Source organism: Uloborus diversus, chromosome 2 (assembly GCF_026930045.1).
Source record: "Uloborus diversus isolate 005 chromosome 2, Udiv.v.3.1, whole genome shotgun sequence".
NCBI lineage: Eukaryota > Metazoa > Arthropoda > Arachnida > Araneae > Uloboridae > Uloborus > Uloborus diversus.
The window spans coordinates 110,979,822-111,002,300 of NC_072732.1; the positions used below are offsets into that span (position 1 = coordinate 110,979,822).

A 22,479-nucleotide genomic window follows, 5' to 3' on the forward strand; every position below is an offset into this window, starting at 1 on the left:
TTAGGGTTACAATTTCAACTATTAAAATATCACCGAACAGACAATGGCTTCGTTCAAATGCGGAAGCAATTTTCATCCGTCATACCTTGACGGGCGACTTTCTAGTTTAAAAATAAAATTCAACGTTTGAAGAACAATTTGGCTTTTTTAATAGCACTAATATCGATTTTTATCTGTAATGTAAAGTTTTGAGACTGAGCATAGGGTTCAGCAATATACAGGCAATCAGTTCGCTGACCTAGCTAATCTCACCTGACAAAGGTGAAAGTCGGTGGCAGAGGATAAAGTGAGCTTCCCCAAATAAAGAATACGCATTCTTAATTCCTCTAATCTAGACTTTGTCTCGCATTTGACCGTGAAACGCAATTCGGCAAAGTGACGCAACAAGTTGTTTAAAAAAGGGATAATAGGGCGAAAAAAAAAAGAAAAACTGACAATCGCCGATCCGTGAACATCATCACTTTCAGGGACAAAAGTTTTGATAGCCAAGCCCCACCTCTCTGTCAAACAGCAAAGACTCAATGGCCGGAAGCTGAATGGACAATTCTCTACACTCACTTTCGCCACTATGAACATGAAAATAAATGAGGGGTCCTGTTTTAATTGTCGGCGTGGAATATAGCGTGATATTAAAGAGAACAAACAAGACTTGGAGGCGAAAGTAGAGCTCAATGTATCAAGCTATTACCATCCAACAATTGCGAAACGTGTGCTTTTCTTAAATAGCTGCTTGCATCACTTCCTGGTGAAGAAAAAGTTGCTAAAGCAACACCTTTTGCAGAACTTTCTCAGTTGCTGACAAATTCTGTTACAGAATTTTCAAACGGTTAGTGTAATTTGAAGCTTATTCGATGTCAGTGAAGTACTTCAACGTTCTTCAATGTCATTTGAGCATAGCTGTCTCACAAGATGGTGTTCTTAGTGATGTCAGACATCTTTATTACTTCATTTGAAAGAGAAAGTAATGTCACTTTGTGATAAGGCCATTATTAGTTCGGTCTTGATCCTGAATCCTTCAACCTGCTCTCATTTTCTACTCGGACGGCAGAATAAATAGCATATCTTTGAACAGGACTCGGAAACCAAAAGAAAACTACTGGACCTGGGAGATATGATTATTTACGGAAAAGAAAAGGAAATTATTAAAGCACAGAAACGATCTATAGCTGCATGGATTAACAACACTCTAGGTAGGTTAAAGTCATTTAGTTCTTTCAGAAAAAATGTCTTATTAATTCCATACACTTTGACAAATTATCTTGAGCTTATTTACATCCAATTTTCTTTTCAAAAAGTATTTTTATCACAAAATTTTTCTAAGTCTGTCATTCAATTCCATAATGTTTCAATTACTATCATGCTTTCTGGGCGAGTTGTCCCTCTTCCACTGATTTTTTTCCTCTTTTAAAAGGAACAGACTAGAAATGCTATGATATCTCCGCCATCGATATGCAAATTGATTTGATATTCATTTAGAATTTTCGCTAAGGCTACTATGCTCCTAATTAAATGTGTGCTTACTGTTCATTTGCTCTTTGCAAATTATTTGTTCTGCTACGAGCTAAGGCGTTTTGATAAAGTTCCTGAACATGAAAGTTTAAATATATTCTGATTTTTCCATCAAGTATTCATGTTAGATTAAAAGCTGGTTTCCACATTTTTGTGAAATCAAATATGATTTGGACTATACGGTTTAATATCGTTTTTAATGTTCAATGGAGCATTTTTAGGAAAAGAAAACCGCAATATATATATATATATATATACATCTAACTTGCAAAAAAGAAATAAAAAAAAAACATGACCATACTTTACTTTGCCTTATTTCATCACAGAGCCAACTGCATGAAAATCTTTAAACATACTTATTCCAAAACTTTTAAAAAATATATAATGTGATGTTTTTCAAATATTTAGTTTTATCCAAAACTATTCGTGAATCTAATTTTCTTCAAAATTTTCTTAGCTATTTTGGTTAAAAGATGCGTTATTTTATGTACTCATATATGTAATAAAGTTTAACGTAACAGAAACTTCTTTAAAAAATGTATTGAACTTACACACTAAATCTAAGATTAGCCTAAAGTTAATTTAAAATTCTCAATATATCAACCGACATATAATTTATAAATTTCTGATATCATACATATCCCATAAGAATTAAAGATCACTCTCGCTTTAGACAAACATTGAAGAATTTAGTACGAAAATACTATTGTCAGAGACAAAAATTTTTCAAGTTCAAAATACTAACGTTTTTGAGACAAAAAAAAAATTCACCCCTTTCCAATGATCTGTGGCACAAACATCGTTGAACTACGAGTTAACTTTAATAACCAGGTACAACGAAACATTGAAAAATATACCATGTTACCCCGCATTGTCCGCCATGTCGGAAAAAACCAAAAAAGCAAGGTTGACCAGCGTGCCGGAAAACTCGAAATTTCCAGCATGCCGGATGATTCGAAGTTTATTTTGCAACAAAACAAAAGTCAAATAAAGGAAAAATTTTCAGTCTAAAAAATTTGTTTAATCAAGAATGGAAGTAGATCAACAAGATGAAATTGTGTACTGCATATAATATGTGGTTGTTACTTATGGTACGTCATTTTTAACGGATTTAATTATAGGCCACAAAATAATCAATTCAAAAACAATCGTTGTTACTACGACTTTTTTTTTTTTGAAATAAATTATTTTAGGTTCCTTTTAGAGCGGTAAGTTTAATTTTTATTTATTAAATAGCTATAAAAAATACTATAGCACTGATATAGGATCGGTAACTTCGGCGGGACGGATCGGCGGTAACGGATCGGCTCAAATGTTTGATTAGTTTTAATTTACTTATAAAATTTTTCGTTATTGAATAATATTTTTCTTCTTAAAATAACAAATGATATTGTTAGTTAATATTTTTACAAAATTAAACTGTTTATTAATACTAACAAGATATGTATAGAACTTATATTATTTTTATAGGAAAAATATTTTTTCCGAACCTCTATTTTTCCTAACGCTCGAAAATTGTAGTTTTTATATTTTTATCACAACAATTTCGGTTTTGTTCCCTAGTAGGGCTCTTGAACTTCAAAATAAAACTGATTTTTGTGTTTTTGCAAACCCAATATTTATTTATTATCAAACTTTACAAACATTTGAAAATCCCGCTTTGCCTACCAGAGAGCCCAAAGCGGGTAGGCTTAACTAATTGTGATTCGGTACATTTGCCAATCAAAGTTATAAATAGTTAAAATATTTGACATGCCATTATTAAAAAAAAAAGTATTAAAAAGTTGTACTTATTCAATTTAAAGTCAGCACATTTGTTTATCTTTACTAATAATAAAGCTGAAAGTCTCTCTGTCCGGAGGATGTCTGGATGTCTGGTTGTCTGTAGGATGTCTGTGACGCGTATAGCGCCTAAACCGTTCGGCCGATTTTCATGAAATTTGGCACAAAGTTAGTATGTAGCATAGAGGTGTGCACCTCGAAGCGATTTTTCGAAAATTCGATGTGGTTCTTTTTATATTCCAATTTTAAGAAAAAAAATATCATAAGATGGACGAGTAAATTACGAAATTATCATAACGTGGAACCGTAACATGGGAACAAGTCAGCTGGCGAGAAAATTCACCATACATTATTTGTAAATATACAGGCGAACCAAAAGACCTTTTGATTTTTCTATTACGGGCGAAGCCGTGCGGGTATCACTAGTAAAACATAAAGAAATAACTGATTAAATTAACAGACAAATTAATTGCCATCCTAAAAACTAACTTTTTGAAGTTATACTTATCCTATTGAATTAGAAAATCTAAGTCAGTTTACGAGTAAAGAAATTATAAATAAATATATGATTTTTGCCACTTTGCTCGAAGGCACGTTTCTCACTTCAATAAGTATAACCCCAAATTTAAAAAAGAAACAAACGAAATGACTATCGTTGTTTGTAGGTGGATGGTGTCAAAGTAACGTAATATTATTGACAATTAAAACAAATAAGCTGGTCTTCGACTAATCACAAGTTACAAAACTTCTTTTTTTTTTTAGAAATGTATCATTTTTTAATTTTAAGCCTGGTTGCGCCATGCCGCTTCACTGCTGCTTCGCTGGAACTGATTAAAATTCGGGGGTGTTCATGTAAACACGAAATACATATGCATCGCCGCTTACACACCATGGGGGGGGAGGCATACAAAAGCCTACCTGCTTTGGGCCACCCTCCCCTATGCTTTAAAATGTATGCCTAAAACGGTTAAAATATCAACAACGGTCAAAAAGGTTAATAAAAAGAACTGAAACGAGTACATAAAAAGAAATTGCTTACATCTACACCTCTCTTTTAGGCTCCACAGTGGTGGATGCCGACAATCTCATGACCAAACTTTCAACTGGTGTAATCTTGTGCAAGCTTGCAAGATGCATCCAAGAAAAGGTTGATTTAGCAACTAACACCAATGTTCAGGTAAGCATTTCAATATTTTTCTTTAAAGCTATATCCGTGAAATAATGTTTGAAGCCAAATACTTTTTTCGAATGTGTATTAGTTAGTACAGTCGAAGTCGGTTAAAACGAGCTCTGATTTAGCGAGAGCCCGGATTTAACGAGGAATGGGATCGTTTCCAAAATTATAAAAGTATTTTTTTCTGAAAGAGCATTCTTAAAAACATAGGATTTGACCATTTTTTAAATAATTTGTTTAAGTTTAATATTTAAAAAAATACTGAAATCTGTGTGCGCTTTCATTGTTACGTTTCTGTCGTGTGACATCACAAATGACGAAATGCCATTCTGTGTTGCCAATCACAGAGCAAAATATTTAATTCACATTTTTACTCACGTGTATTGGCAACGATATGGTTGATAGCAAGTGTAAAGCGCAATTTTGATTCGCTTGTTGATTATCACAACGTGGAACCGTGGTAGAAAGATGCGCCAAAATGCATCATTTGTGACGTCATCAAGACCACGCCTTGTTTTCAAAATCGGATATTTTAAAAAATATATTAAAAAATAACTGTTGGGAAAATGAAAGCATTTTCTGGGTCCATGTTAGTTTTTTTTACTCATTCTACCAATTTCAGTGACTAAAAGTAGTACTTTTGACAGAAGGAAACCACCCCATTCAGAAATACTTGGTTGGTACAATGTTACGTTTATGGGAACATAACTTGCTTTTAACGAGCAAACCCCGCTTAAAGCGAGCAATATCTCGTGATTTAGAAAATTTCTGTTGACTTCCAACTCAGCTTGTACCTTTTTGGTAAATTTTCTTTGACATTCAAAAGTCCACAGGGAGGTAAAGGATATATCATAAATACTGAGAACAAGCGATGGCAGAACTTTTTTTAATTTGTGGAGTAAAAAAGCATTTAAAAATGAAGTGTCTTTTTATGTATTCCTCAAAAACAATGACACAAGAAAGAGACATTCAGACAGTTCAAAGCAAATTGACCAACTTCTTTCGAATTGCAGAGTAATTAAAAAGAAGAAAAATGGCAACTATAATGAATTTTCATGATTTTTTTCACAAACTCTTTTTTTTTTATGAGCACTCAGTTATATCGAGCAAACCTCGCGGACCCTTTGCTTTCGATGTAAGCGAGTTAGACTGTACATTATTTCTTAAATGGGTTGAAATAGAAGTTTATCCTAGGTAACAAGTAGCCATTTTAGATTAGTATGCATTTGCGATTTTTTGTGAACAAAAATCTTAAAAAACTGAGCGTACCCGTGTATCTACGTCGGAGATACTTCTTCCGAACGCCAGTGAACAAATCATCAAACCAGGTATCGATAGATTCGTAATCTCCCCTTCTTAATTTTTGGTTATTTAACATAATCCTCTGATAATAATTAGTGGAGAAATCAATTAAAAACTACAACTATGCTACTTAGACGTCGACATAAAATCCCTATTTTTCGAAGGCTTTACTCCATTCAAGTTAGTATTCAGTGCTTCAACTCAACTTTCCGTAACAATGCTTCTACTAAAAGTTGTAGCGTAAAGAAAATTATTGAGGAAAAAAGATCTGTTGCCATTTTTTCCTCGAATATGAACAAATAAAATTCTGGCTTTCGTTTTGAGGCTTTTCCTGTAATCGGGGGATTTAAAATGTTTCCTTTTTGGTTATTTTTCCGCAATCTGCCGCAAAATTTTACTGATTTTTTTTTCTCAAGCCGGATTGTTGAACACGCGTCACCTGAAAAAACTTTTAGACCATGCAAAGCCGGACGACGCAGCTAGTTAAGTATTACATAAGTACATCAGTTCGATGTCATTGAATGGTTAGTAATTTTTAAAAGAAATGTTGATCACGAGAAATTTTTGTTTTACTAATTTGCATATTGCTTTGGTATGTTTAAATGCTATAGAAAGGAATATTGAGTTGCAATGGATGGGTCTGTTTCCTTCAGTCAAAAGTACTACTTTTTAGTCACTGAAATTGTCAGAAAAAGTCAAAATAATAATAATAATAATAATTATAATAATAACATGGAGCGAGAAAAAACTTTCAGTTTCCCAACGCTTAATTTTTTATTTATTTTTACTTTTTTAAATGTCCGATTTTGAAAATAAGGCGTGAACTTTATGACGTCACAAATAATTTACTTTGGCGCATCTCCGTTAGTGCGCTGAATGCTTACGCTTGATGTCTATTGCGTTTCCTGCTTATGATAATTCAGTAGCGAATTAAATATTGCGCTCTAGGCTTGCTACCAACCATATCGTTGCCAGTACACGCGAGTAAAGATGAGAATTAAATATTGCGCACTGTGCTAATGGCATCAGCTCCGTATCGATATAAAAGGCTGAGCATTTATAAATCTCAATACTTCTCCTCCCTTCCCCCTTCTTTTTCCAATGAGAAGAAGTTGAGTTACGAAAAAAGAATTACTTCTATGCTTAAAAAATCAGTTGGTAGGGGTTTTGGAAAAATTATTAACGTTTTGAACTGTGAGGGTGTTATTTCCTTCAGTCAAAAGTACTACTTTTAGTCACTCAAATTGATAGAATAAGTAAAATAATAACATGGAGCGAGAAAGAACTTTTATTTTCCCAGCGGTTAGTTTTTAATTATTTTTTTTTTAATGTTCGATGTTGAAAATAAGGCGTAGTCTTTATGACGTCATAAATGATGTACTTTGGCGCATCTGTCTACCGCGTTTCCACGTTATTATAATCAAGAAGCGAATTAAGTATTGCGCTCTATGTTTGCTATCAACCATATCGTTGCCAACACATGTGAGTGAAGATGCAAATTAAATATAGTGCTCTGTGAATGACATCAGTGAATGGCATTTCATCATTTGTGATGCCATCAGCAGAAGCGTAAACAATAAAAACGCACCAATTAAAACATTTTTTTAAAAATATTTAACTTAGTCAAATTACTTTTTAAAGAAGTCAGACCCTATGTTTTTAGAGATTGCTCTTTCAGAAAAAAAAAAAAAAAAAATACTTTTAAAATTTGTGAACGACCCCATTGTAACGTTAATTTACGTTTTAAGTGCACAGATTTTGAGGAATCTTCGCATAAAGAATTTATGTTTGAGTGAAGTTAATAAACTAGATGATATGGAAAATGCCGTAAAATTAATTTATGAGAATGCAATTTAGCATTTGTTTTCAAATTACAACTTGTTTTATTTTACATTTTGCGTTTATATTTATGAAAGCAGTTTTTAAGGAGGGATGAAAAATATAGTTCGATGGTATGTATTCAAATATCCTGAAACAAATTTTATGCTGCCATAAACTGAGAATCATAAGGAGTTTTATGTGTTCTAAAAATAGCACTAAAATTCGTTATAAAATGTTCATGAAAGAGAGTTATTTCTCAAACTTCATAAGTAATTTTATCACATCAAAATTTTGTCAAAGGAAACAAAAACTACGCAGCAAATTAAAAGTTTTAAAATCCAGAGAGAAAAATGCCCCGATTCATTTATTTACTAATTCGTTTTTTAAGCAAGCTTATCAGAGGACGAAATGTGTGTCTGCCTGCCCCTGCCCTGCTCCTAACTTCACAGAGCATTGAACAATTATTATTTATTATTTTTATATTTTTTCAAAGATCCTCTCCAAGAGAATCTATTATCATTTTTTAAATATTTGATTTTGTTTTCTTACTGTTTCATAATTTAAAACATTAAAAGCTGTAAAAATGTAATGCATATTTCCGATAACGCCTGTTATATCTGATGTATCCGACAAATTTGGTTTGGAAAATTATCAGAAACAAATTTTCACGTAGAATTTATACATAAAAGAATTTTTGCATTTAAACAGCTCAAAGACTACATTTTGAGTTTAAAACAATTCAAATTAACATCTATTGTGGAAATCCACCTGCTTTTTAAGCACTTTTATTATACTTGGCCTGTTTGTCACGGAATAATCTGAGGTCTGGTTTTGCTTATATTTCAGCAACTAGATCACTTAGAGACTTCTGGATTTCACTAAATGATTTGCTTAGTTTCAACGTACAACTTAGCGCTGAAAAATGAAAATTCTGAAATAAAATTATCATTTCGGTTGGGATGGAAAATAGCAAATTTCATGTAATTTCCCAATTAAATGTTTAGATATAAAACCCATTGTTACAAATTTTGTTGCCTTGCAACAGTAATGTTAAAAGCAATCATAATAAAACTTTTGAATCAAGGCTTCTTTGAAGCAAGGATGAAATTAGCAAGCATGAAATCAGCAAGCATAAATCCTTGAGAGGAACAAGGATTAAATTTCAGTGCCAACTGCTTAAAGTTTTAGATACGTATATAGTTTTTTCCCTTTAAATATTAACTAACAAGCAGATGATACTCTTGAAAATTAGTTTCTCATCAAAAATCGAAATACCTGCAGGGATTCTGAATATCGGACGGCTTTCGATTAACCGATGTTTCGGTTGATCAGTATTCCGGTAATCGATGCTTTGTGGGAATCTGCTTCATGCAGCTAGTCAATAAAGAATGACTTCTTTTACTACACAATCCGAAATTCTCTTTGAATACTTGACACGCTTGCTTGAAAAGTTTTAAAATATTTTTTAGCATACTTAATATAAATATTATATTTTGATACAAGACATACACAAATATACATGTTTTTTATTTGCTTATAGCCTGAGTTTAGTATAAAGATTTTTGACCTTGAACGTGCTTATTTATGTTTGGGTGGAAAGAAGAGAAATTCGCAGACTGGCAAGACGCAAAATATTGTTATCAGCGTTTCAAACCTTTTGTTGTTGTTGGCGTGTCCGTAATAAACTACTACGGAAAGATTGGTGCCATTGCCTCGAAGAATTGCACTTCTTTATTAACACATAAGACAACACAAGAAAGATTTACAGCACATAGAGAGGAAATAACACCCAGGGCACCGGCGAAAAATGGGGCAAGTGTACGGAGATCTTGGACATTTCAGTAAAACCAATTTCTACTTAAAAATGTGATAATATTTCGTTATTTAAAATGTAAAGATAATCAAATACTAAGTCATTAGTGCAAATTAAAATATTTAATTTTCATTTAAAAACAATTTTTAAAGAAATATGTAACAGTATTTTAGCCAATTTCCATTCCATCATCTTCAAGCAAATTCTTCACTTGTTGTGACATTTCGTGGTGCAAACTGCAAATCTTTGGACGCGAATTTGAGATAAGAGGATCAGAATTGATTAATAAATTAATAAAAACGTCTCCATCGTTATCTATTCTGGACGTTTTCCTTGAATGCAATTCCCTATACGATCGAAAATACTTATGGTTTGCCTCTGGAGCGTCTTCGGAGAGTTGACCGATTGGTACTATAGCATACTTAGCTATTTCGGGTCCGTGTATAAATAATTTATGCACTGTAACGGGCATAAAATACTAACCATATAAATTCACATACATCTGAGCTGTCTCTTTCGTATATATTTCAAATTTTTTGAATTTAATCGTGCATTCAGATGAAATAACATGCAAAATCGTTGAAAATCGTTTTATCATGTCAAGATTTATTCCGGTTATGGAAGCTGATAATTCTGCATTCGCAAAGAACTTTCGTGACGTATTTCCGTCGTTGGATGTTCCATGGCCTTGTTTTACATAATCTACCATCAACCCCAGCTTAGATTTAAAGTCGTTTTGTATTCTTGCCTTTCTTTTTTGTAACAATTCTTTGTGGACAGGTGACTCCGCACTCCACTCCTTGAAGTCAAGCCTATAAGCAATGTGTATGAGGCATTCAAAACAACGTATCCAACAATGCAGAGGTGATAAACCAAAACGGAAATGGTCTTCTTTAATTTCTTTTTTGTTCACCACACTTAAATTATTCATTTCTTTAGGTAACGCATCGCAAATATAACAACGCATCGAGGAAGTAGTTTCCGTTAAGTAGTTGCAAATTTTGCCATCCACCATAGTTAAATGCAATTCATAATTTATGGTAATAACATGATCTTGATCTACGAGTATGTATGGCTGAAGGGTATCTATTTGCGATTGCATTTTTTCTACGAAATTTGTCGCTGTTTCTTTCGTTTCCTTTGCAAATTCAAAACTTATTGGTCGACAAAATCTAGTAGAAGAAGTCTTTTCATTGATCTAAACCACCATATCTTCATCTTTCTTGATAATTTTAAGAGGGACTACACTAATAATAAATACCGTTGAGTCATCTATTTCAGTGCTAGAAGATTGTTGTACTGCGACTGGTTGGAAGCACCGTCACATCCCCATTTTAATATCATAGTGAGGTTCTGAAGGGAGCTTTTTTCAATTTTATCAGATAACAATTTTATGAATCGGGAAGAAGTATGATCTAATAAATTTTGTAAACCTACGTTAACTCCGGAATCTGTAACTTTTACATTATCAGGATAGCACTCTTTTTCAGTAATTTGAATTTTTTTATTACTCCGGATAAATGTTCCTGCCCAAATCTTTTGCATTTTTTCTGAGAACATCATATTGAAACCTCGTAAGTTTAGCAGTTGCATACATGGCTAACATTTTTTCATTGTAACCAGGAATATTATTAGGGTTAGAGAGATTTTCACAAAATTCTTTTATTGTTTTAATATGCTCGGGTTGGTTTTGGATAAAATTAAAAATATATACTGCCTCGTCGTCAGACCTGAACTTTTTGTTTAAGACAAAATTAAACATTTCGTCAGAACAGTTTCTTAAATGTTCAGTTTTTCTGCGTTTTTGTAGATCGGACAAATGTTCAAACGATTTCGAGCGTAATGGAGGAGAAATACCTGTTGATGAACAACACTGTTATAACCAGAGGTGCCAGCTGAGTGCGATTTTCCGTCGTAGGGTGCAAAGACGGAGCCACAGGGTGCCATAGAGACTAGGAAATATTGTTCCGATATCTTTTAGCACCTCAGTGGATGAAAGAAGGTAATGAAGAGCCATCAGCCCACGCAGTAACCAATAGCGACTCTTTTCCTCCGCAAAGGTGCCTCGCTCGCACATGCGCTGTACACTCCGGCATAAGTTCAATTCAGCCACTTTAATGACGGAAGACGATGCTGCAACGTAGTTGAAAGGTACATTAAATTTTTACATTGAATCGACTACGAAACTGGATTAAAATTCCACATTTCTGAGACAATCCTTCAAAACCTTGCGTAAGTACAGGCATTTAATCATGGTATAACATTTAAGGCTTTCCAACAGGCTTTTAGTGTTTTCAGAGTTGTGTTTCAACAAAGTAAACTGAGTACAGCTTATTGTTTATAGTTAACCGTTTTAACATAGTGATGTATGGCTTTTTTATCACGTGTCCTAATATATGGTGTTCATTGCTTGTCACGTCTGCGGTCTCACGGATTTTCCCCAAAATAGTTTATTGTTAGCAATACGAAATAATTAATAAGTAACCGGGATGAAAATTCAATGATGTAACTAACTGCTACAGCAGATAGACTAAATGTCTTTTTCTTCTCAATAAAATAACTGCGTAGACGTAGCAAAGAAAAGAAAAAAAAGCTTTGAAAAGAAATCTCTCTGTGTGTTTCATGCCATGACTCATTACGTGAAAATATTTCGTTGGTGTTATTTCAAAACCGAATGCAGTGTCTAGACGCGTTTATTTTTTCTCTCTCTCTCTAATTTCTGTTTCCAATGCTTTTCATTATGTAGGATGCTAAAAATTTGTTTTGATTTTTAATGTCAAAAAAGTTTCTATTTAACAAAGAAAAAAAGTGGTTTTTTAGATTACTTATGTTCAAATAGGATATTCAAATGTCGAACTATATAATACGTATCAATATGTTACTCTTGATTAAAATATTTTGAACGTTTATGAAACGCCTGCATTTAATGAAACGATTTGATTTTTCCGTGATTGTAATATAACTGAATATTTTTGGCTGTGCTTGTAAATTATCCATGAATGCCTACAGTCTTATTTTTTAGTATCATGCTATAGTAAATGTCAATATCATTTACTGAGCAATCCAAGGGTTTTTATGAGAGTTAGAACTCAGATAGAGGAATTGAAGTCATGAACACTTCTATATTATGTTGGAAAGTCTGAAATGTGATCAAATGCCTTAAATGACAAGTTTTAATCCAAAATGAATTCAATGTGAAAAAAATACCAAGACTTTGTCTATAATAAACCCAAACAATAAATAGAACACAATAATATTCAAAAACGCACACAATCGGGGGGAGGGGGAAGAGGATCTACTGTAGAAATCAGTGAGGGTGCCATTTTTCTCTCCGAAGGTTCCTTCTTTTCCCCCGCGCTGCCTGTCTTTTAAAAGGTGCCCATTTTTCGCCCTAGTAAGAGGTGCTATTCCGGCTCCGTATTGGGTGTCGCTGGTGAACAAGCGTTTCAACCCTGAAAGGTGCCAAACGCAACCTGTAGTTTTAACAGTGAAGGCACAAGTTCATAAATGAATTCTTCGAAAAAAGACAAATCCATATTCAGCCACTGTTCATTTTTCCTGAGAAACGGTTCCAAAGTTCTATTTGACGAAGACCACTTCGTTGATAAATAATTGCACTATTTTCTCAATTTATCTCTTAATTTCGTCTTTGTCGTATTTGTAATCTCAGAACCAAGAGTGTCAATCCATTTTTCCAGAGCCAGGTCGTAATCGGTAAAAGGAATAGAATTTGTGTTTAAAAAAATAAAAAGGTCACGGTTGGTTTTGAAACTCATCTTTCACCAGGAAGTCTATTGGGTCAAGCACCGATATCATTCAAGTTTGCTTACCAAAGCCAGCGTACACAAGAATTCGTATACACTAGAGCCATCGTAGAATTACATTGTTAAGTACAAAACTTTAGACTGCACAAAAACGTATTTATAGATCACCGAATAGCAATAATTGATAAGCGAAATCTTTAGAACGTAAACAACAACTCTAACTAATGCCAAAACCTATTTAGAAAATATCATTAAATGAAGCATGAGCAGACGATAGGTTAAAAATTAAAATTAAATTCATTTTTTATCACAATGTTCTATTTTTTTCGTTTATGACTGTTTAATAACAGATGATATTCTAAATTATTTTTTTAATGACTTTTTAAAACTTGGCATACACGAAAAAAAATCCGAAGCGTCACTGATTACTTTCGGATATGGGTCATTCCATGTCAAGTGATCCAAAGTTTTTTCCCTCACCTTTTTTATTTCTTTGAAATTTGGCTCATCGATTGTACCCTTTAAGGTAATCAAAAGTACAAATTTTTAGATTTTTATCTCTATTATTTTTTTATTTATGACACTTTGATTTTTCGAAAAACCCGCTTTTTTTCATGGATGCTTGAACATAAAATGGACGATAACTCAGCACCAAATATAGATAGAAAGTTTTGGTAAAAAGCATTTTAAAGTACATTAGTTGCTGTTTAATGGGATATGCAACATGAATAATTCCAAAAAAATTTTAATTTTAAAAAAATAAAATTTAAACTTTAAATTTATATTTCTCAGAAAAGGTATAATGAATTTTTTTTTAAAAATTCTCAAAAATTTGTGTGTATTTTATCTTCATTTGTGCTAAGTTTCAAGTTGGGATCTCAATGAGATCATATTTTTATGAATTTTTAAATAAAATTTGACTTATGAAAAAATGACATTTTTCAGATTCTAACCAGTTAAATATGGGGTTCTTTTACTGGGGATGGTCTAGTAAGTAGTAATTGATCATGACTATGCTTGAAATGAACTGACATGACTTTGTAGATTAGTAACCCCCCCCCCCCTCCGTCACACAACCACTTTTTATCGTTTTTTTTTTTTTTCAAAACTGTATTTAGAAAAAAAGCCGGCACGTAAGAGTTATAACCTTAATAAACTGGGACACACGCTGCTAAACATCAGTAGTGACTAAAGCTTATAAATGGGGGGGAAGGGGGCATAAAAACTAAAAGTCAGAAAAACTGAAGAGAACCACTCATTTGCAGATTTTTTTTCTTTCGGAAAGTGGGACGGTAGGGGGGGGGGGGCAATCTGGAATGAAACATAACAACATGGAAGGTTATGCTCAAATTAGCAAAATTTGTTTGATCTATAACTGCTTTTAATGTATGTATAAATAGATCTCGCTGCATTGCTCTCGTTTACAAGTGAAATTAAAAGAAAACTAGCATTAAAGAAAAGAAAAAACAGCTGCACTCCAAATGTTATAGAAAGACAGTTAGTTTTATGCTGACAGACAAATGACCTGATACTTAAATTTATTTTTAGTTTAGTGCAAAAAGAATGAAACAACACGGGGGGAAACACTCCTATTTTGCTGTGATCTTGGGGCAAACTATTTCTTTCCTCCATCCAAAATTGAAAGTTGGTGCAAGGGTAAGGAACGAAATGAATCATAACTTTCCTTATCAGATAGTGAAATAACCAAGTACACTTTGCGAAGTTCGGATTGAAAAAGAAACACTTGGTCTGAAAAAAAAAAAGCATCAGATGAAGCGTGATACTAGTATAGTGTTAATCGTATGTGTGAGTGAATGTGGGGAGGGGGGGAATGTACTTTGTCTTGCTTTAAAGAAGAACATTTACCAGCTTTTAATATGTTTTCTATTCATTTTGTTTTATTTTATTCATTTATTTATTTTTTACATTTTGAAAATAGTTTTGGAAAAAAATAATAAAAGTGGTGGCTTGGGGGGGGGGGGGTCTTCTTCTTACTTTAAAGAAGAACATTTACCAATTTTTAATAAGTTTACTATTCAATTTGGTTTTTTATTCATTTATTTATTTTTTACATTTTAAAAATAGTTTTGAAAAAAAATAATAATAAAAGTGGTGGCGCGGGGGGGGGGGGGGACTTGCCAATTTAGAAATTCACGTCAGCTCATTTCAAGCATAGTTATGATCAATTACTACTTACTAGACCATCCCCAGTGAGAGAACCCCATTTTTAACTAGTTAGAATCTGAAAAATGTCATTATTTCATAAGTCAAATTTTATTTAAAAATTCATAAAAGTATGATCCCATTGAGATCCCAACTTGAAACTTTGCACAAATGAAGATAAAATACACAAAAATTTTTGAGAATTTTTTAAAAAAAATTCATTATACTTTTTTTGAGAAATTCAAATTTAAAATTTAAATTTTATTTTTTTTAAATTAAAATTTTTTTGGAATTATTCATGTTGCATATCCCATTAAACAGCAACTAATGTACTTTAAAATGCTTTTTACCAAATCTTTCTATCTATATTTGGTGCTGAGTTATCGTCCATTTTATGTTCAAGCATCCATGAAAAAAAGCGGGTTTTTCGAAAAATCAAAGTGTCATAAATAAAAAAATAATAGAGATAAAAATCTAAAAATTTGGACTTTTGATTACCTCAAAGGGTACAATCGATGAGCCAAATTTCAAAGAAATACAAAAGGGTGAGGGAAAAAATTTCCCAAATTTTGGATCACTTGACATGGAATGACCCATATTGGATAGCTGAACTCGGGGATTCTGACGATGATACTTCAGAATAAAAGATGAAATTTTTAGGCATGATAATTCCTTCAGAATTTATTTTGGATAAATCTGGTGAAGTATTAAATGGATATTTAAATTAAAAAGTGTTTACTTTTGTTTGTTAGACAACTTGCTGGACTAAAATCGAAAGTAAATAGCTTTTAATGCTGTAAAAAGTAAATAGCTTGCTGTAAGTTCTCCTAATATAGAATGTAATAAAAGAAATTAGATGTTTATTAAGGACAAACGTTTGCTTTTTGAAGAAAAACACTTTTCTTGATGTACATGTATAATATTTTGATCTTTTCAAAATATGCCTGCTCCTTGTTTTCATTTTTACTCATTTTGTGACGTGTTTGTTATTGCGTACATACAATTTATGAGAAGTATTTTGGGGAGAATATTGTGTCTTTTTCGTCTGCTGTCACTTACAACTCAAAATAGTCCCAATTTTTGTAGTCCCCGGAATAAGTAAACGAAACCATGCTTCTAAGCATCTCATATGATTTTGTCCCACATTCGACAAATGACACAATGAAACTGATTCCTCGAAGAATTTAATTGAAATAATTTGCAATAAAAAGTAAACAAACTGAAAACTGTAAACATGTTTACTTGATTAAAGTGAAAAAACCAACGTAAATAATACGTTTCGTACAACTTTCATTTCGTATTCGTTTCGTCGTCCTCGTAGTAAAATATTTACTTATCTTTAATTTTCAATATCTTTTGAATAGGCAGGTTTAGGCAAAAACTGTAACCGGATTATGAAAACTGAAACTCTCTACAATGCTTGGGATATAATAGATTTATTGGCGTTTGTTAGCGATTTTCGTAATTCAAAAATATATTCAAAATACTTTGAAAGTTATCTCCAAAATTTTCGTATTTTCTAAGAAACGTTTTTGGGTGTTTTTCTTATTTATTAGGAGTGCATAAAGCCCGGCACATCACATTATTAAATTTGAACAGTTCTTAAACAAGTTAGCTACTGTTTACTAAATTGTCTTCTAACGAAGTAGCTAGCTAATTCTTCGAATTCAAGGTATTATCTTCGGGTAATAATGTTAAAAACTAGTAAGATTAGTGGGAATATGTTTTTAGTTTATCAATACAACAGTAAAAATGCAAAACTAAATGGTTTAATTTTCCGCCCAATGTCCAAATTAACATTAGGCTGCCCCACTGTGCGGCAGGTAGCGAACCCGAAACCTCCGGCATGTGAAGCGAAGCTTCTACCATAGAGCCCCCCCCCCCCCTTTTTTTTCAAATAAATTCTTTCCTCCCCCGAATTGCTTAAGGTAGCCAGGGGTATGTTCCCATCAATTTTTCTGAGGGTATACTCTCAGTAATCGATTATGCACAATATGTGTATGTGATCATACACGAATGCGAATATAAATGAAAATTTTTGAAGCTTGAGGGTATACGCTATGTGTCTAAAAAATTTTTGAGAATATACGGTGTACATGGAATATAAGTATGGAACCCTGAAGTAGGCGAACCCCCTAAATATTTTTTTCTTCAATATTCGTTGCACTTTTCTAAAACTTTATACGATTATTGAATATAGCATAACACACTTTGACTACTTATTTGTAGAAAAAATAATTTTCTATAGGTTTTTTGTAATAGAAAAAGTCATATTTTTAGCAAAAAACTTTCAGTGCATTCCCTTTTTCATAATTTTAAAAACTTTTTGTGTTGATCTCTTTGTTAGATACCAGAGAGTCATATGACCTGCCATTTTGGAAATAATTAACTGAAAACAGGTTTAATGGGTAAATGTTTAAAAATTTCCCCCGAAAAACGTGCTTTTTGTCCTCTAGGTTTAGTTGATCATTATTTCAAAACCACGTATTGCAAGTACATCATTTTTTCGATGATTATCACAGTAATATATTGAATTATCATTTTTGCAAAGTTTCAAATCTTTAGAGTTAAAATTTTTTTCACTAAAGCTGTTGGTGTCAATAAAAACTTTGAAAACGTGGTTATGAGAAAATTAAGGAAGAAAAAGTAAATTTTTGTTATCAACAGTGCATGTTAGTTTAGTAAAAAATAGTTTTAGTCGTAGCGAACTAGTGTCGTACTGACTTACATTAAATTGGAAGTTAAAAAATCTTAAATTAATCTTATTAAGTTCCAAAACTTCTAAGAACATGTAAACAGATTTAGAACAAAACTCTGGTTCGTTTTCGGTACCATTTATCAGAAAAGTTTAATCATTCATCTAATTTTAAGAGCATAAAATTGAGTCAGTTTCAAATTGAGTCTTATTGAGTCAGTACACTCAGAGTCCTTGATTAGGCCAGTTCTTAAAAATAAATGAAAGAGATATTAGAATTAGAGTCTGGGAAAAGTACTAATAAGTGATAGCTAAAATACTACGAGAAGAACTGCTCAAAAATAGTCCCTGGAAACGAAGTTCGAACAATGAAAATGGATATAAAAAGAGCTCCCATGCCATAAGGACAAGGTGTAAAAAATTGAAATTCGTTTCTTGTTGACGAGCATTGACAAAGAGTCATTGTGGGGGGAATTTCGGCAGAGGAATTAGTCGACTCAATTTTGATGTTGATTGTAAGTTGAAATATTTTTGATTTCCTGATTGTGCTATTCTGCCGCGTGCCGCGCTAAGCATAAAGGTCGTATCTGCACTTTTTATCGAAATTGAATGACGGTCACAAGGTGGTTCTTTGTCACATATTTCACCTAAATACAATGTTTTATGATCATTTGCCAATGGGAAATATTGTTTTAAAACTTCCGACAAATTTGCATCAGCATCAAATAAATGGAGGTGGAAAACTTTAAATGGCAATTTCTCACTTCGAACAAACCATCAATTGGTTAGATCTAACACGCGACATGAAATACTTAGAGATCTCATGCAGACGCGCATTGATTTCAACGTGCGTCAAATGTCTTAGTTGTGTGTCATAATTAAGTGTTATTTCGTTTTAAACTATATCTTCTGTTAATTGGGAAAATAGAAAGGCAGTATTCACGGTGAATGTTTGTGTAGACAGAAATTTGAAAACAAAGGGATTACAGTGATAATCCTTAGAAATTTTGAAAATTGTTGCATAAATGATAATTTATCATATTGCAGCTCTAACGCAACTTCAAAGCAGCGATGTGGAATGCTGCTTGCTAACACAGCGCAGGCGGAACGTAAACTCATCACTAGAACAAGCACCTAGCGTCAAGATGAAAAATCTTAATAGATCACTTGGTATATCACTACTGCACGTGAGCTCTAAACATGAATGATTCTAAGGCAAGGCAGCTGCATCGTTAATGCATCACGTGAACGGGCTCTAATTAAATGCATTGACAAATAAATCAAAAGAGTATATGCAAAACTTAAAACATTAACAATCAAAAGTACAAGTTTGTCTACGATATCTCCTGAAATCTTCTTTCACTCTTCTGTTACCCCGGAGTGAACAGGAAGAAGTGAAGGGTGCTTCAAAGTGTCCACACATCAAACCTTTGTTGTTAATGAAACGAAATATTGAAATATTGTAATAGTTACTCATAAAAAAATTTCATCTGGTTTCAAATATGTTACGTCACTAGCGGCACCATTCCTCTATATTAAGTTTTATAGAGAGCTTATTTCAGTAAGTGGGAAAAATATAACAAGTGGGTTCCTAGTCACTAAAATTTTTCTGGATCCTTTTCTTTCCCTCACCCCCAAAAAACAACAAATATTGAAGCATGGTGTTTATCTATCAAAGGCGTACCTAGCATGGGGGACACCCGGGGCGGTAATTTGTGGTGTCCCCCCCCCTTCCCACAAACCCACAAACGCAAAAGAAAAAAACATTATGTAAGCATGATATTCATGCAATTTTCAGAAACAACTACATTTGTGTTATAACGAAATTTAAAATGGACTAATATACAAAAAACAAATAAAAGGGGGGGGGGGGTCCAGGGTTTCCCCCCTTCCCGAAAATTTTTCAAATTTGTAGGCTTTAAAATGCATTTTATTTTCATATTTTTCAAAAAACTTGCATCTCCACTTTCAGTGTCACCCCCCAGACGGGCGACAGCCGAGGTTTACCCATCTCCCCCGCCGTAGCAACACCACTGTATTTATCTATACCTCAATCTTTTTCTGCCGGAAGGCCGAATCTGGCACCATTGATCTATGCATATCATATCATGCAGATACTAATGTGCCATGAGGAAATTCTTACAATTCAAAGCGTGCCATGACTTGGAAAGGTACACGACAAACCCTGGTATATGACATACTTTAATTAAAATTAATTGAAAAATCAAATTTACAGTTTCAAAATTGTATTTATGGTGACATGATGTACTATTGTTTTCTCACTTTAAGCGATCGTTCAAGTTTTGGGAGAGTGCTCGTAGAGAGAGTTTCTTCGCTCGAGACAATGCCGAGCTCTTCATCCGCTGGTGCAGCGATTTTGGTGTTCGAGAAGCCGTACTGTTCGAATCTGATGGTTTGGGTAAGTTCAAAAATAAAAGGAAAGCACTAATTGCTTTTCTGTAATTTTGAAAATTAAATGTATCTCAAATTAACTTTACGTAACTTGATCATTCACGGTCTCAAAATCCGAAAGAGACTACAGACGGCTCTCTCATGCTTTCTGAGTGGACACCTCAAATCCCAGGTTTTCCAACAGGTGGAGAAAGTTTCCGGAGTGTCATTGGAGCAGGGCCGATCAGGATCAGAATCAGGCCTCCTCCAGTCATATGCTCAAGTGCTAAAATTTCACAGTTTTAGAGATTTTAAGACAACCGAATTTATTTCTGGACTTTTTGGAGATTTTCATTTGGGAGACCGTTATCCACTTCGATGTTTTCCGTTAAATAAGAAAACCGACAAACGTTTTTAACAACAACAAATAATTGAAAACACTTGATTTATAAATCAATTGATTTTTTATGAGTCGGGTAATAAATGCTGAAAATCTTCCCGCCTGCAGCGGGTTCGAACCCGAGACCCTAGGGTTGCTGGTCCAGCGCTTTACCGACTGAGCAATTCAGGCTTCGGCGATGGCTATCTTGAACGTTAGACATGCATCATGATTATTATTGATTTCATTTCAATTTATTGTTTCTCCACTCCTATTAGTCATAGCGTGATGTTATATAGCCTATAGTCCTCCACAATAAAGGGACTATTCAACACAAAAAAAAAATCAACTCAAACCAGTAGTTCCTGAAATTAGTGCGTTCAAACAAACTCTTCAACTGTATATAATTAAAATAGATAAAGACTATGATAAAACCCTCGTCTTTCAACACTCAAATTTTGGCTGCTTTGGTGCCTGGAGTGAAGTTTAAAATTTTCTAAATCTTCTCGAACTACAAAAGTTGCACGCGTAGAAGTGTATTGTGTATTGACGTTGAGAAAAAAAAAACTTTTCAGATTCGGATTAAAACATAAAAAAGAATTATGCTTAGATCTAAAATAGGTTTTGAATGAATTTTCTTTATCAGTGTGTTGAAAAAACATCCTGTAATTGATTGACTCAGCTATCTGTTGATGATTTTCGTTAAATCAATATGTGTACATTTCTTTAAATTTTTCACTGATGGTGAGTTAATGACGAAATATTGGCTAATTTAGTTTTACAGGCACAGCCCCGCACCGTCTTACTCTGCCTTCTGGAACTATCTCGCCTAGCCTCCCGGTTCGGTGTGCTTCTCCCTCCGCCGCTTCAGCTACCAGCTGTAGCTCTCGGTGAAGATGGAGCCGTCCTTGCTTCCGAAGACGAGGAAGAACCCTCGGAAGACGAGTTCTTCTTTGCTGCAACTCTTCCATCTTCTCCGCGACTTCAAAGGTGGGACTCGGGCTGTTCCAGCGGAAGTCCGTCTCCCAGTTCGCCCGGATCTTCTCTGAAGAGAAGTACTTTGCTGCAGAAGAAAGTGTGAGTAAACTGACATTCACTCTCACCTCCTAGTAGTAATTTGAAACTTTAAGATCACAAGCAGTGTTTCATACTGTCCGTTCTCGAAAGCAAAGACTACTACTCAGGATAGATTCCATTTTAAAAAGGAGCGATAGGTTAAGGATGGGCACTTTCCGCTCGCACTTGCTATCTCTTAACCTTTTCGACGCGACTTTGGAAGGACTGCTGAACGCGTAGTTTTTCGCCTTTTACTTCCAGTTTTCCCTCCCTATTTTGATACAATCAGAGCAGACCTGAAGCATGCGCAAATTGGCGCTAGGTCTCGCTAAGGAAAACAGACAGTACATGCATAAAACATTGTTGTTTTTGTTGTCTTGTGCTAGCTGGGCTGGCAATTTGGAGTTCTCTGCTTCACCTTTTCAACTGCACCGTAATTCGGTGCAAAGTCCGACTTCCACAGTACACATGCCATAAGGACCCGTTTATAAGGAGAGGCAATAGTTCATAGTATAACACATTTTCATAACGAAAGGACAAGGACAGGAGAGAGAAAGTACATCCATACCTGAGTGGGGATTCAAACCTAGGACCTTCTCATCGCAATCAGACTTGTCTGAGCACTAGACA

General features: G+C 33.7%; 1 protein-coding gene across 1 annotated transcript in view; it reads left to right on the forward strand.

Annotated features, from left to right (window-relative positions):
- The first annotated feature begins 609 nt into the window (after nucleotides 1-609).
- Nucleotides 610-22,479, forward strand: part of LOC129217238 (growth arrest-specific protein 2-like) — a 37,840-nt gene continuing 15,970 nt past the window's right edge. The window contains exons 1-4 of the mRNA XM_054851510.1: nucleotides 610-1,190; nucleotides 4,350-4,468; nucleotides 20,313-20,442; nucleotides 21,570-21,870. Coding sequence (XP_054707485.1) covers nucleotides 1,112-1,190; nucleotides 4,350-4,468; nucleotides 20,313-20,442; nucleotides 21,570-21,870 — 629 coding nt within the window. The 5' untranslated portion in view covers nucleotides 610-1,111. The remainder of the gene's footprint in view (nucleotides 1,191-4,349; nucleotides 4,469-20,312; nucleotides 20,443-21,569; nucleotides 21,871-22,479) is intronic.